At 33.4% G+C, this 15687-nt stretch overlaps 1 protein-coding gene across 5 annotated transcripts in view; it reads left to right on the forward strand.

Annotated features, from left to right (window-relative positions):
* The window catches only part of SLC9B1 (solute carrier family 9 member B1), a 76935-nt gene that overhangs the window by 35815 nt on the left and 25433 nt on the right, over window positions 1-15687 (forward strand). For all 5 annotated transcript variants that reach the window (XM_040477177.1, XM_040477202.1, XM_040477185.1 and 2 more), the window contains 3 exons: window positions 3223-3393; window positions 4600-4742; window positions 6073-6200. In XM_040477177.1, the coding sequence (XP_040333111.1) occupies window positions 3223-3393; window positions 4600-4742; window positions 6073-6200 (442 nt within the window). The remainder of the gene's footprint in view (window positions 1-3222; window positions 3394-4599; window positions 4743-6072; window positions 6201-15687) is intronic.

Genomic DNA, 15687 nt, shown 5'->3' on the forward strand with positions numbered 1-15687 from the left:
CGACTGCGCCACCCAGGCGCCCCAAGATTTTCATTTTTAAATAAATTTTATCTCTTTATTGATATTCCCTGTTAATTGACACATTGTCCTATTTTCATTATTTGAATACATTTATAATAGCTGTTTTGAAAACTTTGGAAATCTAGCACCTGGACTTATTCATTCAGTCTCTATTGACTGCTTTTTTGTCCTGAATGTGGGTTGTATTTTCCCATTTCTTTCCATATCTAGTAAGTTTGGGCTGAAAATTAAACATTTTAGTTACACATATGGCAACTTTGAATTCAATTTTATTTTTTTAAGGTTTTCATTATTGTTGTTTGGGTAATTTGCATGTACTTAAACTGTGGAATCATTCTGTGCCATGGTTTTGCAGCACCTGGTGTCTTACTTTTTGTTTATTTGTTTTTAGCCTATCTTCCTAGGGGTTTCTAATTTGTCTGCATAGCTTAAGAGTCACCTAATGATTTGGGGGAGACATTGTGTTCAAGCCAGTTAGGCTTCCACCCTCTTCCAAGTGATCCTATAAGTGGGTTGAAGAATGCATTCAAAATTGCTGCTGGTAGTCAAATCTCACATCAGTTTTTACTTTTTGCCATACTCTCAGGAGTCTTCTCTGTGGTTGCATACACATACATCCAATCAGCCACGCATATGTGGAGAACTTACCTCAACCTTTCTGTGATTCTGTCATATCCAGCATCTCCCAGTTAAATTTTTACCATATCTGCCACTCACCTCAACTTGAGCTGCAACCTCAAACTGGCACCACAGCATATTTCCTCTGCCTATTCTGAAACCAATCTGCCACTTCTACCCAGCAAAGTCATGGGTTTTCTCCCTCCATTCCATATCTATCCCACCTCCCCTCACAACAAAGTGGCTGGTTTTTAAGCTAGCTCCATGATGGTAAAACTACAGTGTTTCCTAAATGAAGTAAGTGAGGAAATGAGGGGAGGAATGATAGCAGTCCCAGGCAGGAAGGCCTCAGACTTTAACCAGTCCTACCTAAAACCCTAGCATCTTTTTTTTTTTTTAATAAATGCTTCTCACTTTGGTAACTGTCATTAGTCAGTTTTCAGGATCCTACAATTATTGGTTTGTTGTTGTTGTTGTTGTTATTGTTGTTTATAGCTTTACATGGAGGGATTTTTTTGTTGAGATAAATTGCCTATCTCTTCAGGTCATCATTATTGACAACCCCTTCCCCACTTACTTTTATATACCCTGATTAGCCATTTTGATTAGTAATGTGTTCTAAAATTGGTTAGACTAACCTACATGTTTGCAAATTTCTTTCTACATCTTTCTTTTTGTTCTTATGTCCTTATTCCTAAAACATATCTTTCAGTAGTTTTTGTTTTCAGTGAAAATGGAGTATGTTCTTAGATATATATTAACTTGACAATATCTTTAATTTGTTTTTTGTTTGAATGATAGCTTAACTGGCTACAGAATTCAACATTGAATATTTTATCTCTGCACTTTGAAGACTTTATTATTGTCCATGTTCCATTATTGCTATTGAGAATTGAGAATCTGCTCCAATGTTTATTTTTTTATGATTATCTTTCTCTCTCTGGATTCTTTAAGACCTTATTTTTGTCTTTGGTGGTCTGTGGTTTCTCAACATTATGTCTAAGTATCTATTTTAATTTAATCCTAAAATAATTTAATCATTTTGCTTCCTGTGTCCAAATCATTGGGAATTACTTCTTATTTTATAATTTTTATCTTAAATTCAGATTCAGTGGGGTTTATACTGTTTGGAATCAGGAGTGTCTATTGGGGATATTTTGAACTAGAATCTACTAATTGCTCAAGGCCTAGTTCCATGGGCAGATACTTTTTATGCTGTGTTTAGGATTTGGGGATTCCCAAACCAAGCAAATCATGTAAATTTGAGACTTAGCCTTAAGTTAGTTGAGGCCTAATTTTATATATGAATTCCCAGAGGTGATTTTGCCAACTAGAGACCAGCTAAGACAAACAAACTGCCCTGTCTTTTCCCTTTGTCAGTAGAATAGTATCTTCTGGTCCATTTAGTAAGAGTTTAGTCCTTCAAGTGTTCCAGTTTTGTGGATGGCAACAGTCAGAGCAGAGAAACAAGAATCTTAGTTCTAACTTTTTGCCTTGAGTTTATCAAAATCCTCCTCTTCTATCCTGCCAGTTTTATGGGGCCAAAAAGGGGTCACAGCTAAAAAATACACTTAAGTTGTTCTAAGTATTAGGAATTATGATTTATAGTAAAATATGTTAAATGTTTAATATGCAGGTGGCAATTTACAGTGTAATCATTTGTCCTTTGCAGAAACTTATGGATTCCCTGGTGAGTAGGGCCTTTCCTGAGAATCTAGTTGCCAGAAAGAAGATATCTACTAACTTATCCTTCTCACACTATTTACCTGTACTTCCTACATATAACCTAAGATACATTATATTCTCCCAAAGACCAAGTTCACTTTTTTCTAGCCATTAAATCCCTTTAATAATTTATGCCAAATATCAACTGAAGTATCCTTCCAGCACAAAGATTTATTCTGGTCCTGTTTTAAAAAGTTGGCACTCTACCACTGTGATCTACTATAAATTTGAGAATCCTTATCACAACCAATTATCTTTTTATTCATGATGCAAAGGCTACTCTAAAATATAAAATGAAGTAAAGCTCATCATATTGCCATGGAATTTTTTAAATGTCATATATTGCGAGAAATGTTTAGCACTTTAAAGGACTCACATATACTTCTATTTTTTTTTAATTTTTATTTTTAGAAAGAGAGAGAGACTGAGCATGTATAAGCAGGAGAGGGCCAGAAGGAGAGAGAGAGAAAGAGAAAGACAGAGAGAGAGAACCTTAAGCAAGCTCCATGCTCAGTGTAGAGCCTGATGCACGGCTTGATCCCATGACCCTGGGATAATGACCTGAGCCAAAATCAAGAGTCAGATGCTCTACTGACTCAGCCACCCAGGAACCCCTTAAAATATTTTTTAAAATACTAATACTTTGTTAAAAACTTGTGCCATAAATTGACAGGGACTTTGGAATATATGTTAAACAGATATTTCTTCAACCATACTAGCAAGCAACATTAGTCTATGTTATGTATCATTATATAGGCCTGGCTATTAATATGATATTTGATAAAATAGAATCATCTTTTGTATGTATATATCTATGTCTATGTAGATATATAGATATATGCTTTTTTTATATTTCAGGAGTTGCACTTTTTATGTTATGGTGTGTAGCCTGGTCATTCTCAGGCCCCGAAGTTCTCCCTGGTGGAAATTTATTTGGACTATTAATTATTTTTTATAGTGCCATGATTGGGGGGAAAATTTTGGAATTCATTAGAATACCTTCAGTGCCTCAACTTCCACCTCTTCTTGGTAAGTGTACAGTTAGCTCTTATTTCTTTGTTTTTGCTGTATGCAAATTATGAACATACTCTAGTCAGAATACATATAATATAGAAATATTTCAATGTAATATGATCTTTATAGCTTCTTTTTATATTTACTATATATGTGTGGATACAGCTCATTTATAGAAGTATTTATTCTCTTTGTATACAAGCACACAGATATTTTTTCTGAAATATTTTTGAAACAATTTAAATATACTCAATATATGATTCCTGTTGCTTTATTGTTTAATAGGACATTTTAAAATTAATTTTAAATATATTATAGAAAATGAAACATTTGGAAAAGACTGAATTTTTCTGTAGATAACCTAACTCAAATACAATGATAAGATTCAAATACTGTAGTGACTAGGGCACCAGAAAGTTTTATGGTTTAAGCTGTTTGGGCATCTCCACTATGTATATTCATGGATGCGTCATCTGCCTAACCAGTATTACATCCTCTTTCTTCATTACCATTATTATATAACTCTCCATTTGGACAGAGGAAAATTAGTGGAAGAACTTCTATCAGTGGTGTCTCATATCTTCTAAGTATTCAATACACCCAAATATTCCGTACACTGTGAGTAGAGATAATTGCTCCATCCTATTGCTAATACCCTTTCTATGTCCACAACACCCTTTTAGCACCTGCTAAGTATTCACTGAATCTTTTTTTTTCTCTCCAAAACTTCTACTCTTACCCTAGCTTAGGCTATTTGTTTTCCAAGTCTTCCATGGACTTTGGCAGAGCCTTTTAATTGTTCTCTCCTGTAGTTTTATGTCTATCTAACTCATCAAAACCATCACATAGAAAATACAAGATGCACTATGTCTCTCCCTCCTAAAACTTTTCCTATGGTACATTACTCTGGAAAAGCAAGCGGTGGGAATGGAGGCTGCAGGGGGGTTAGCTTTATATTATCTGGCCTCTCCCGCCCATTCTCTCACTCAGTCCTTGCCCTTTTTTTGTTTAACAACACTGAATTACCTGTTTTAGCCCTTTGAGATATGTCATTTCTTATCTCCAGCCCTTTACTTATGCTGCCTTCTCTACTTGTATGTAATCTGTCCTTCACCAAAGTAATGATGTAGTGTGTTTAGAGAAGGGAAATTAAACATTTCTCTTTTCTAACTTAGAAAAATGAACTGAATCAGACATGTTTTCTTTTCTTTTTTTTTAAAGGGATGTTACTGGCAGGTTTTACCATCAGGAATGTTCCATTCCTCAGTGATTACATCCATATTAATAACACATGGTCTTCAACTTTAAGAAACACTGCCCTTACCGTTATCCTAATACAAGCTGGGCTTGGACTCGATCCACAGGTAGATTTGCAACTATATCTTGAATAAAGATATTTTAAATATTAGAGGCTGGTAGAAAAGAAAAAGAGGCAAAATTTTTGTTATAGCTGCTCCAAGTGACGTCTGTAAGCAAAACTAAGATAAAGAACAAAGATTTTGCAGAAATATTGGCATCTTATAATTTCTACTTCTGGTCATCATTATTACTGATATGAAGAGAAATCAGTGTGATGTAAGATCTCTATTAGAAATCATCTTTAATTATTTTCATAGAGATAAATGTCCCTTGTACAGCATTTGTTTTGTTTGGCACCTGTGGCTTTTCTATGGATAACTATTTACTTTTCAGTTAATAGTAAACTTGTGGTGCTTGGGTGGCTCAGTTGGTTAAGTGTCTGACTCCTGATTTTGGCTCAGGTCATGATCTCACAGTTCATGAGATTCAGCCCCACATCGGCACAGAGCCCGCTTGCGATTCCCTCTCTGACTCTCCCTCTTTCCTTGCCCCTACCTTGTTCTCTCTCTCTCAAAAATAAATTAATAAACTTTAAAAAATAAATAAAGGGTAAGGTCCACTCCTAAAAGGTTTTTACTTTTGTTTTGTTTTTCAAAGAGATTAAGAATTTCAGTAACATTTTTATTTAATGACTTTATTCCCCCACAGATGTATGTTCCTGATTATCTGTGCATTATTGTAGAAGCTAATCTTTTAAAAGATCACAATCTAGGAATCATAAATCTATTTGGGTTTTAAAAAGGTGACTCTTCATGAATAAATATAACAGCTACTGAAACAACAAATGTATGAGTTTAGTGAAAATATCTCAAAAGCATAAAGACAGTGACAACTTATTATAAGCTCCAGTAGAAAATTTGAACCAATGAGAAAATTCTAACGTTCTCCTTTTTAGTGAATTATGCTGTTTTTAAGTGATTTTTCTCTTTTGGCACATTGATATTTTCTATTATAATTATTAAATTAACCAAACAGGTCATTTCTAAAAGTTAACTGATGGAAATAAACCTATAGGTCATACTTTTATTATACTCTTTTTAAGAAAGATTAAGGAAGGTAGAAATAATTATTTAATTACAGAGAAATGGATGTTTTGAAATAATTTAGACACAACAGTATTTTATAAAATGTGAAGTACTTTATATATAACCCAATCTGTGATGTTAATTTAAAATGAGCTGTATTAGCATTTCAAGTCCAGTGAGACAATCTGGAAGATTTAGCTTAATAAAAACTAATTACTTAAAAAAAAAAAAAACTACCTCAAAATTTACTTAAATAACTTTCTTGTTCACCATTGTAAGTTGTCTAAATGTGACTATTTTTATATTTCAGGCTTTGAAGCATTTGAAGAGAGTTTGTTTAAGATTGGCTCTAGGTCCATGCCTCATAGAGGCATGTTCAACTGCTGTTATTTCCCACTTCCTTATGAATTTTCCCTGGCAATGGGGATTTCTTTTGGGGTAACTTTTTCTCATTTTTCTCTATGAAAATATTCGGTTAAGAATGCTTGGTTTGAAATTATCAAAATATTCAGAATATTATATAGACAAGCTTCTCATTAAACTTCTTTTCACAGTGGGGGTACCTGGATGACTCAGTTTAGCATCCCACTCTTGACTTTCGCTCAGGTCATGATCTTACAGTTTGAGTTCAAGCCCCACATCGAGCACCTTGCTCACAGCATGGAGTCTGCTTGGGATTCTCTCTCTGCCCTTTCCCACCTCATGTTCTCTCTCTCTCTCTCTCTCAAAATAAATGAATAAATAAACTTAAAAAAAAAAGTCATTTGGGGTACCTCAATGGCTCAGTTGGTTAAGGGTCCGACTCTTGATTTTGGCTCAGGTCATGATCTCATGGTTTGTGAATTCAAGCCCCACATCAGGCTCTCTGCTATTAGTTCGGAGCCCCCTTGGGATCTTCTGCCACCCTCCTCTCTGCCCCTCCCCTGCTCATGTGCTGTCTCTCTCAAATATAAATAAACATTAAAAAAAATTCTTTTCACGCTGGTAGAAAACCTTGGAAATGTGTTGGTCAGAAGCAGAGCCATATCCTAAATCTACCATATCCTTAGCAAACATGCAGTCCCTGAATGTTTAGTGCAAGATAATTCATCAATTTACTCCTTCTCTCCTATATCGTTTTCCATTTCTATGTTTTAACCCATCCAGTGGCCTCTTCCTTATAAATTGTATGTATATATTATATACATATATATGAGATTTTATATATAGATATTATAACCAAAACACTCTTTCCCTGTATCCAATGTCCCATCTATTTTTACCCACTATCCATTTTCTCTTCATGTCCAAATTCCTCAAAACAATAGTCCATAATCACTCTCTCTAGATGCTCAACCCCTTTTCATTTTTCAATATATTTACCTTTTGCCTCCATTTGAATGTAAAGTTCACCCATTATATACTTACTGCCAAATCCAATGGATTTTTTAAAATTTCTTTTTTATTATAAAAGTAATACCCAAATGCATTTTACTTTTGAAAAATTAAACTTTACAGATAAAACTAAGAAGTCTTTTAACCATGCCTTCAAATCCTAGTGCCCATACCCGTACCCAAAGTAACAGTTTTTATGAGTTTTATGTTATTATTCCATAGACCTTTAAAAATAACAGTCCAGACTTCTAAAGAATATATATTATGTATATGTAATATATATATAATATACATTTATATGAAAATAGATAAAATAATATTCTGTTTTTCCAAGGATTTATCTACTGTATACATATATAATATATAAATAATATCAAAGAGTGTATCACTATGTTTGCGATTTTCTCTCTTTTACTCAACAGTATTCTTGAGATTTATACACTTAGAAATATGTAGCTCATTTGTTTAATTGTTGTATAGTGTTATATTGTGTGATAATACCAGATTTTACTTACAGTGTTCCAACAAATAGCATTTTGTTTGTCTCACTTTGCATAAATGTGAGTTTTCCTAGAATAGTTACCTAAGTTATGCGCATTTTCAGTTTTGATGGATACTATCAAAGTGCCTTTAACACGTACCAATTTGCCCTATCACCAGCAGGGTATGAAAATGGCTGTTATTCTTTCAAATCCTTGCAAATTATAATATCAAGTCTTGATATTATCAAACTTTATGATATCTTCCAATCTGGTGAACAAAAATTGATTATTTCTTTGTTGTTTTAATATGCATGTATGTGATTATTAATGAGCTTCAGTATTTTTATATGAGCCTGTTCAGACCTTTTTCTATTTTTCTGTTGAGTTATTCTTTTCTTTCTTATTGATTATATCAATGCTTTGGTACAAGTATTGCAAATACATGTCCTAACATACCACTAGATATTTAACTTTGCTTATGATGACTTTTTTTTTAATCTAAAAAGGGTATTTTATTATTTCCAACAGATAGAAGAGCAAATACATAAAACCATTCCTTGACCTTGAAAGTCAAAAAGAAAAACCAGGGCGTGGGGAGGAAGAATATAGCTGCTTTTGATGTAACAAAGGGCTTTTTTATGTAATCAAATTGATCAATACTTCTGTTTCTGTTTAATGCCTTTCTATGTGTCATTCAAAAGATCCTTTTTACCCATACATTTATGGTCATAAATATATTCTTCTATATATTATTATTATTACTTTTAAGTACATTTAAAAAAATTCTTTTAAAACAGTAGAGTTTATTATGTGTGGGGATCTAGCTACATTCTTTTTCCACGTGAATAGGTTGTTGCCTCAGCACCATTTATGGAAAAGTTCTTTTTTTCCCCCTTGATTCGAAATGTTGATTTTGTCATGTAACAAACCCCAGAGATTTGTGTTTTTCTATAATTTTTTTAATGTTTATTTTTTTGAGAGAGAGAGGACAAGAGTGTGAGCTGGAGAGGGGCAGAGAGAGAGGGAGACACAGAATCTGAAGCAGGCTCCAGGCTCTGAGCTGACAGCACAGAACTGCAAGATTGTGACCTAAGCCTAAGTGGGACACTTAACTAACTGAGACACCCAGACACCACAGAGATTTGTTTTTATACTTGTGTTCTGTTTTTCTTCCAATCCCTTTTGTCTATTTCTATGTCATTATTACATGGTTTTAACTATCTTGCCTTTACTAAAACAGTATCTTCATTTTTACATCGACTTGGTTTTTCATTCTAAGCTCTTATTCTCCCAAATGAATTTTAGAATCAACTAGTCAAGTTCAATGAAGAATCCTGAGAATATTTTAATTGGCATAGCAACGAATTAATAAATTAATTTGGAGGAGAGATGACACATTTATAATATTGAAGAGTTTTTATCCATAAATATGACATATCTCTCCATTATTTAAGTGTTATATTAAGTTCTATGTTTATAATTTTTAGAGAGATCTGGGTCTATCTTCATAGCTTTGTTCTCAGGTGTTTTATGTTTTTTATTGATGTTATTAATAGATTTTTCATAACATTTTCGAATTAGTTTTTGCAGATGTATAAGAAAACTACTGATTTTTAAAAATACATTTTATTGAGGTATAGTTCACATAGAATAAGCACTCATTTTTAGTGAACATCTCAATGAGTTTTTTTATAATGAGTTTTATAATGTAATTATATAGTATATACTCTTATTTCTGGTTTCATATGGTCAGCAAGTTGTTTTTGAGATGTATCCATATTATTCATTCCATTTTATTGCAGAGTATTATTTCATTGTATGAAATATACCACCAATTTTATTCATTCACTTGTTGATGGATATTTAGATTGTTTCCAATTTAGTTGTTACAAACAAAGCTGCTATGAACTTTTGCATTCAAGTCTTCGTGAAGACATTTGTTTTCATTTGTTAGAGAAATGCCTAAGAGTAGATTTGTTAGATCATATGGTAAGATATTATATAATTTTATTTTAAAAATGGGGTGCCTAGCTGGCTCAGTCAGTAGAGCATGCTACTGTTGATCTCAGGGTTGTGAATTTGAGCCCATGTTGAGTGTAAAGATTACTTAAAAATAAGTAAATAAATAAAGTGCCAAAAATTTTCTGAAGTATTGTAGTATTTTACATTCCCACCAATAATGTATAAAATTCTAAGCCATCCACATCCTGTCCAATACTTCATAGTGTCTCCTTAATTGAACATTTTTTAGTTGTATGTGTAGTCGTACAAAGTTATGGTTTTAGGCAAGGGAAACAGAAGCAAAAATAAACAATTGGGACTTCATCAAGATAAAAAAGCTTCTGCACAGCAAAGGAAACAATCAACAAAACTAAAAGGCAACCTTTGGAATGGCAGAATATATTTGCAAATGACATATCTGATAAAGGGTTTGTATCCAAAATATATAAAGAACATATAAAACTCAACACCCAAAAAACAAATAATCACAGAAGACATGAATAGAGTTTTTCCAAAAATGGCTAGAAGACCAATGAAAAGATGCTTACTATCACTCATCATTAGAGAAATACAAATCAAAACAAAAGTGAGTTATCACCTCACACCCATCAGAATGGCTAAAATCAACAACACAAGAAACAATAGGTGTTGGCAAGGATACAAAGAAAAAAGAATCCTCGTGCACTGTTAGTGGGAATGAAAACTGGTACAACTACTGTGGAAAACAGTTTGGGGCACACACACACATACACATATACAATGGAATATGAGCCATAAAAAAAATGAAATCTTTCCATGTGCAATGACATGGATGGAGCTAGAGAGTATTAATGTTAAATGAAATAAGTCAGAGAAAAACAGATAACCATATGATTTCACTCATGTGGAATTTAAAAAACAAAACACGTGAACATGGGGGGAAAAAAGAAACCATAAAACAGACTGTTAACTATAGAGAACAAACTGAGGATTGATGAAGGGGGAGTAAGTATGGGGGTGGGTTAAATGCATGATGGGTTATGGAGGGTGTACTGGTAGTGATAAGCACAGAGTGCTGTATGTAAGTCATGAACTATTAAATTCTACACCTGAAACTAATATTCACTGTATGTTAACCAACTGGAATCTTAATAAAAACTTGAGAAAAACAATAAAGTTGTGGTTTTATAGTTTTTCATCAAATTTAGAATTTTTCAGCTGTTATTTAAGTATTTTGCCCCTCTTTCTTATTCTAGAACTACAACTACACATGTGTTAGACTGCTTGATATTATTATGTAGGTCCCTGGTACTCTATTAACTTGTTTTACTCATGTTACTCTCTGTACTTAATTTTGCGTCTTTTTCCTCAGAATACTTCTTTATTAGCATTTTGTTTATAGACCTAAGTATATTGGACTCTGTATAAAAATATGAATTCTTTTATTCTTTAAATAGGCAAACATGTAATTACATAAGATAACAGTATCTGATTTTATTCCCATTTTATATAAACAGAGCACTATTTGTTTAAGAGAAGCTGGCTTTTAATAGGTTACTACTAGAGTGCTTTATGTCCCTGTTAGGAAGTATATTTTGAGCATATTGCATTTTCTTTTTTGTACCTAATGGCTTTTCAATGATGGTGCCATAGATGTTTTGCTTTTTTGTATATATAATTTGGGGTTTCAAATGTTGAATCATCAAAAAGCATTAAAAATTACCATTCTAAATCACCCCTCCAACACCACCACCCCCCAAAAGAGAAAGAGCATTACCCTGGACCTAACTCATGTTTTGCTCCATGTCTATTGTTTCCATATTTGCCCTTTTCTGTTTGTTTTTGTTGTTTTGTTTTGTTTTGTTTTCATCATGTTAAGTGTATTCTTTAGTCCCCATCACCTATTTCACCCAGCCCCCCTTCCCACTTCCCCTCTGATAATCCATCAGTTTGCTCTCTGTTAAGAGTCTGTTTCTTGGTTTGTCTCTCTCTCTCTCTCTTCTTTGCTCATTTTTTGTTTGTTTGTTTCTTTCTTTCTTAAATTCCACATATGAGTGAGATCACGTGGTATTCTCTTTCACTGGCTGAGTTATTTTGCTTAGCACTGTACTCTCTAGCTCTATCCATGTTGTTCCAAATGGCAAGATTTCATTCTTTTTTTATGGCTGAGCAATATTCCATGTGTAAATGTACACATACACATATATATGTATATATATCACATATATACATATATATGTGTATATGTATATATATCACATCTTTCACCATTCATCTAATGATGGGACATTTGGACTGCTTATACTTCATTTTGGATATATTCCACTGCTGTGTCTTCAAGTTCATTGATCTTTTCTTCTGCAGTGTTTAACCTTCTATCAATCCTATCCAGTGATTTTTTTTAATAATTCAGATATTGCATTTCTTTGGTCATAAGCCATCTTACATTTCTTTCCAGCTTTATTGAGATAATGATTCACATATAACATTTTGTAAGTTTAAGGTATACAACGTGTTGATTTGATACACTTATATATTGCAAAATGATTACCAACATAGCATTAGTTAACACCTCCATCTTATCACATACTTGCCTTTTTCTGTGTGTGTGTGATGAGAACTTTTAAGATCATCTCCCTTAGCAACTTTCAAGTATATAATACAGTATTATTAATTGTAATCACCATGCTGTACATTAGATCCCAAAACTTACTTATCTTATAATTGCAAGTTTATACTCTTTTGACCAAAATTTCCCCATTTCCCCCATGTACCAGACCCTAGTAACCACCATTTTACTCTATTTCTATGAGTTCAGCTTTTTTAAATTCCACACATAAGTGAGATCATGCAGTATTTGTCTTTCTCTGTCTGACTTACTTCACTTAGCATAATGTCCTCAAGGTCCATCCATATTGTAAATGGCAGGATTTCTTTCTTTCTCATGGATGAATACTTGTCCATTGCATATATATTGCACACATATATATACCATACACAATACACACACACATACACATACCACATCTTTATTCATGCATCCATTGACAGAAACTTAGGTTGTTTCCATCAGATACTACATTTTTTATTTCCAAAAGTTCCATTTGGTTCTTTATTCTGTCTGCTGCTTCCCCCCCCCCCCCATTATGTTCATGTTTTCCTTTAGATTCTTAAGGAACATATTTATATGTTCCATATGTAACATATTTATAACAACTGTGACAATATATTAATCTACCAGTTCCCTTGTTGCTGTCATTTGTGGATCTATATGTATTAACTGATTTTTCCCCCTGTTGTAGGTTACATTATCCTACCTATTCATGTGTCTAGTGATCAGATGCTGGGTTTTGTAGGTTTTACGTTGTTGAAATCTGGATTTTGTAATTTTTCTTTAGAGTGTTAGACTTTGTCCCAGAAGGCAGCATTAAATTATTTGTGAGTTAGTTGATGCTTTCAAGTCTTGGTTTTAAGATCTTTTAGGGATTATCTAGAGTAGCCTTACTGTAGGGCTTCTAAAATGTGGCCCTTCTGAGTCTACTGAATGCCCTATGTGTTTGATGAGGTATCTCCACTCTAGTTGGTGGGAACCCAAAGGTTTTCCCAGCCTTCTGTGAGCTCTAGAAATTATTCATCTTACTGATGGTCAGTAATCTTTCTTTATGAGTTGTACTTGTCCACATTTGTGGGGTTTTACTCTATGCCTGGTCTCAGTAGTATTCAACCAAAGACAGGGAACCCTTCATGCCAATTTCTGGAAATTTCTTTATGTCTTTCCTTCCCTCAGGTACTCTGCTCTGAAAATTTTAGCTGCCTTGGCTTCCCTAGACTTTTTTCTCCTCAACTCAGCAAGTTTCTTGGGCTTTGTTTGGTTTCTCTCCACCACAGCCTTGAAATTGTTCCCAAGCAGAAAACCTGGGCAATGGTGAAGTTTAATTCATTTGTTTCCCTTTTCTCATTTGTAACAGTTCTGTACTGTCTGTTGTTCAGTGTCTGAAATTTTTTGTCTGGTTTTCCAGGTGCTTTCAGCAGGAGGGTAATTGCAGAACCTATATTCTTTTACAGCTGTAAGCAGATGTCTTACTTCTGATTTTTAAAGGTTGATTTTATATATGACTATCCTGATGAATGTTCATATCGGTACTTTTAGTTCTTATATAAACTTCCTGTCTTCAAATAATTAAACTTCTGTCACTTCCTTTACCAGTGTTTATACTGTTATCTCTATTTTACTGTGTTCAATTGAATATCCCATCAATGTGAATATTAGTAATGGAAAAAAATAGATGTTTCTATTTTTAAAATAATTTTAATGAGAATTCTAATGCTTTGTCATTAATATGATGTTTACTGTAGGGTGTTAGTAGATGCAGTTTATTAGGTTAAGGAAAGTTTCCTGAATCTTGTTTGTCAAGAGGTTGCCTCTTAATAATAATAATAAAAAAAAATACTATCATTTTTTTTCCCTTCAATCTGACGTTATGAATTATACTGGCAGAGTTTCTTAATGCAGAACCATCCATACATTTACAGACTTGGTCAGCATTTTTATTCTTTTAATAAACTGATGTATTCAGTTTGCTCCTATTTAGGATCATAAATGAAACTGAACTGTGGCTTATTTTCTTATGCTATCTTTGCCTTATTTTTATTTTTTTTCTACCCCCAACCCCTACCTATCTTTGCCTTATTTATGATCATGTTATTATTTTGCTATGACTGCCTCAAATCCCTTCATGTTGATACCTAGCATTTTAATGCAAGTTAAATAATTGATATAAATTTTCTTTTCTTTCATCTTAGTTTTTTTTTCCTTTTAAAATAAAGATAAGTGTAGAAGTTACTAAGATATGTGAATATCCTTAATTTGTATTTCTGTTGCAACAACTTCTGGATTCATTTTTCCTCCCATTTGAGTACTTTCACCAAAATGATTGTGAACGTGGGTCTTTGTGTGACAAATCTTTTGAAGCTTTGTATGCTTGTGAATATTTTCACAGTATTATAAAAGCTAATTTGAATGACTATTGGACTGATTTTAAAATGTCCAAAATGGGGGCATCTGGACTGGCTGGCCGGTTTAGTTAGCAGAGCATGCGACTCTTGATCTTGGTGTCATGAGCTCAGGCCCCATGTTTGGCATAGAGATTACTTTTAAAAAAAAAATCTTAAATAAATAAATGAATGAATAAATAAGTAAATATTCAAAATTATTTTCCTTGAACTTTTAAAAACTGTTCTGCTTTTTCCTTGTATCTAACCTTGCTATTGAAAAGTCTGGTGTCAAACTAATTCTTATTCTTTTGTTGATAACCTTTCTCGCTGGATGTTTTTAGAATTTCCTGTTTTAATTTTCTTTTTAAATTTTTTTTTCAACGTTTATTTATTTTTGGGACAGAGAGAGACAGAGCATGAACGGGGGAGGGGCAGAGAGAGGGAGACACAGAATCGGAAACAGGCTCCAGGCTCTGAGCCATCAGCCCAGAGCCTGACGCGGGGCTCGAACTCACGGACCGCGAGATCGTGACCTGGCTGAAGTCGGACGCTTAACCGACTGCGCCACCCAGGCGCCCCATGTTTTAATTTTCTTAAATATTACTATAAATTATTTAAATATGGGTTATTCTGTTTCCTGTGTGACCTCTTCTTTAGATTTAAGGTCATTTGTCTTTAATTAAGGGAAATTTACTTTCATTATTTTTTGGAGTATGCCATCTTTTCTAATTTCATATATTTATATTTATCATTTATTTTTTTTACTCATATCTACGTATTTTTTATTTTTTTATTATCTTTTTTCCAATATATGAAATTTATTGTCAAATTGGTTTCCATACAACACCCAGTGCTCATCGCAAAAGGTGCCCTCCTCAATATCCATCACCCACCCTCCCCTCCCTCCCACCCCCCATCAACCCTCAGTTTGTTCTCAGTTTTTTTTTAATTTTATTTATTTATTTTTTTTCAATATATGAAATTTATTGTCAAATTGGTTTCCATACAACACCCAGTGCTCATCGCAAAAGGTGCCCTCCTCAATATCCATCACCCACCCTCCCCTCCCTCCCACCCCCCATCAACCCTCAGTT

The sequence above is a fragment of the Herpailurus yagouaroundi genome, unplaced genomic scaffold (assembly GCF_014898765.1).
Source record: "Herpailurus yagouaroundi ecotype Mexico unplaced genomic scaffold, PumYag 28, whole genome shotgun sequence".
In the NCBI taxonomy this organism is placed as follows: Eukaryota; Metazoa; Chordata; class Mammalia; order Carnivora; family Felidae; genus Herpailurus; species Herpailurus yagouaroundi.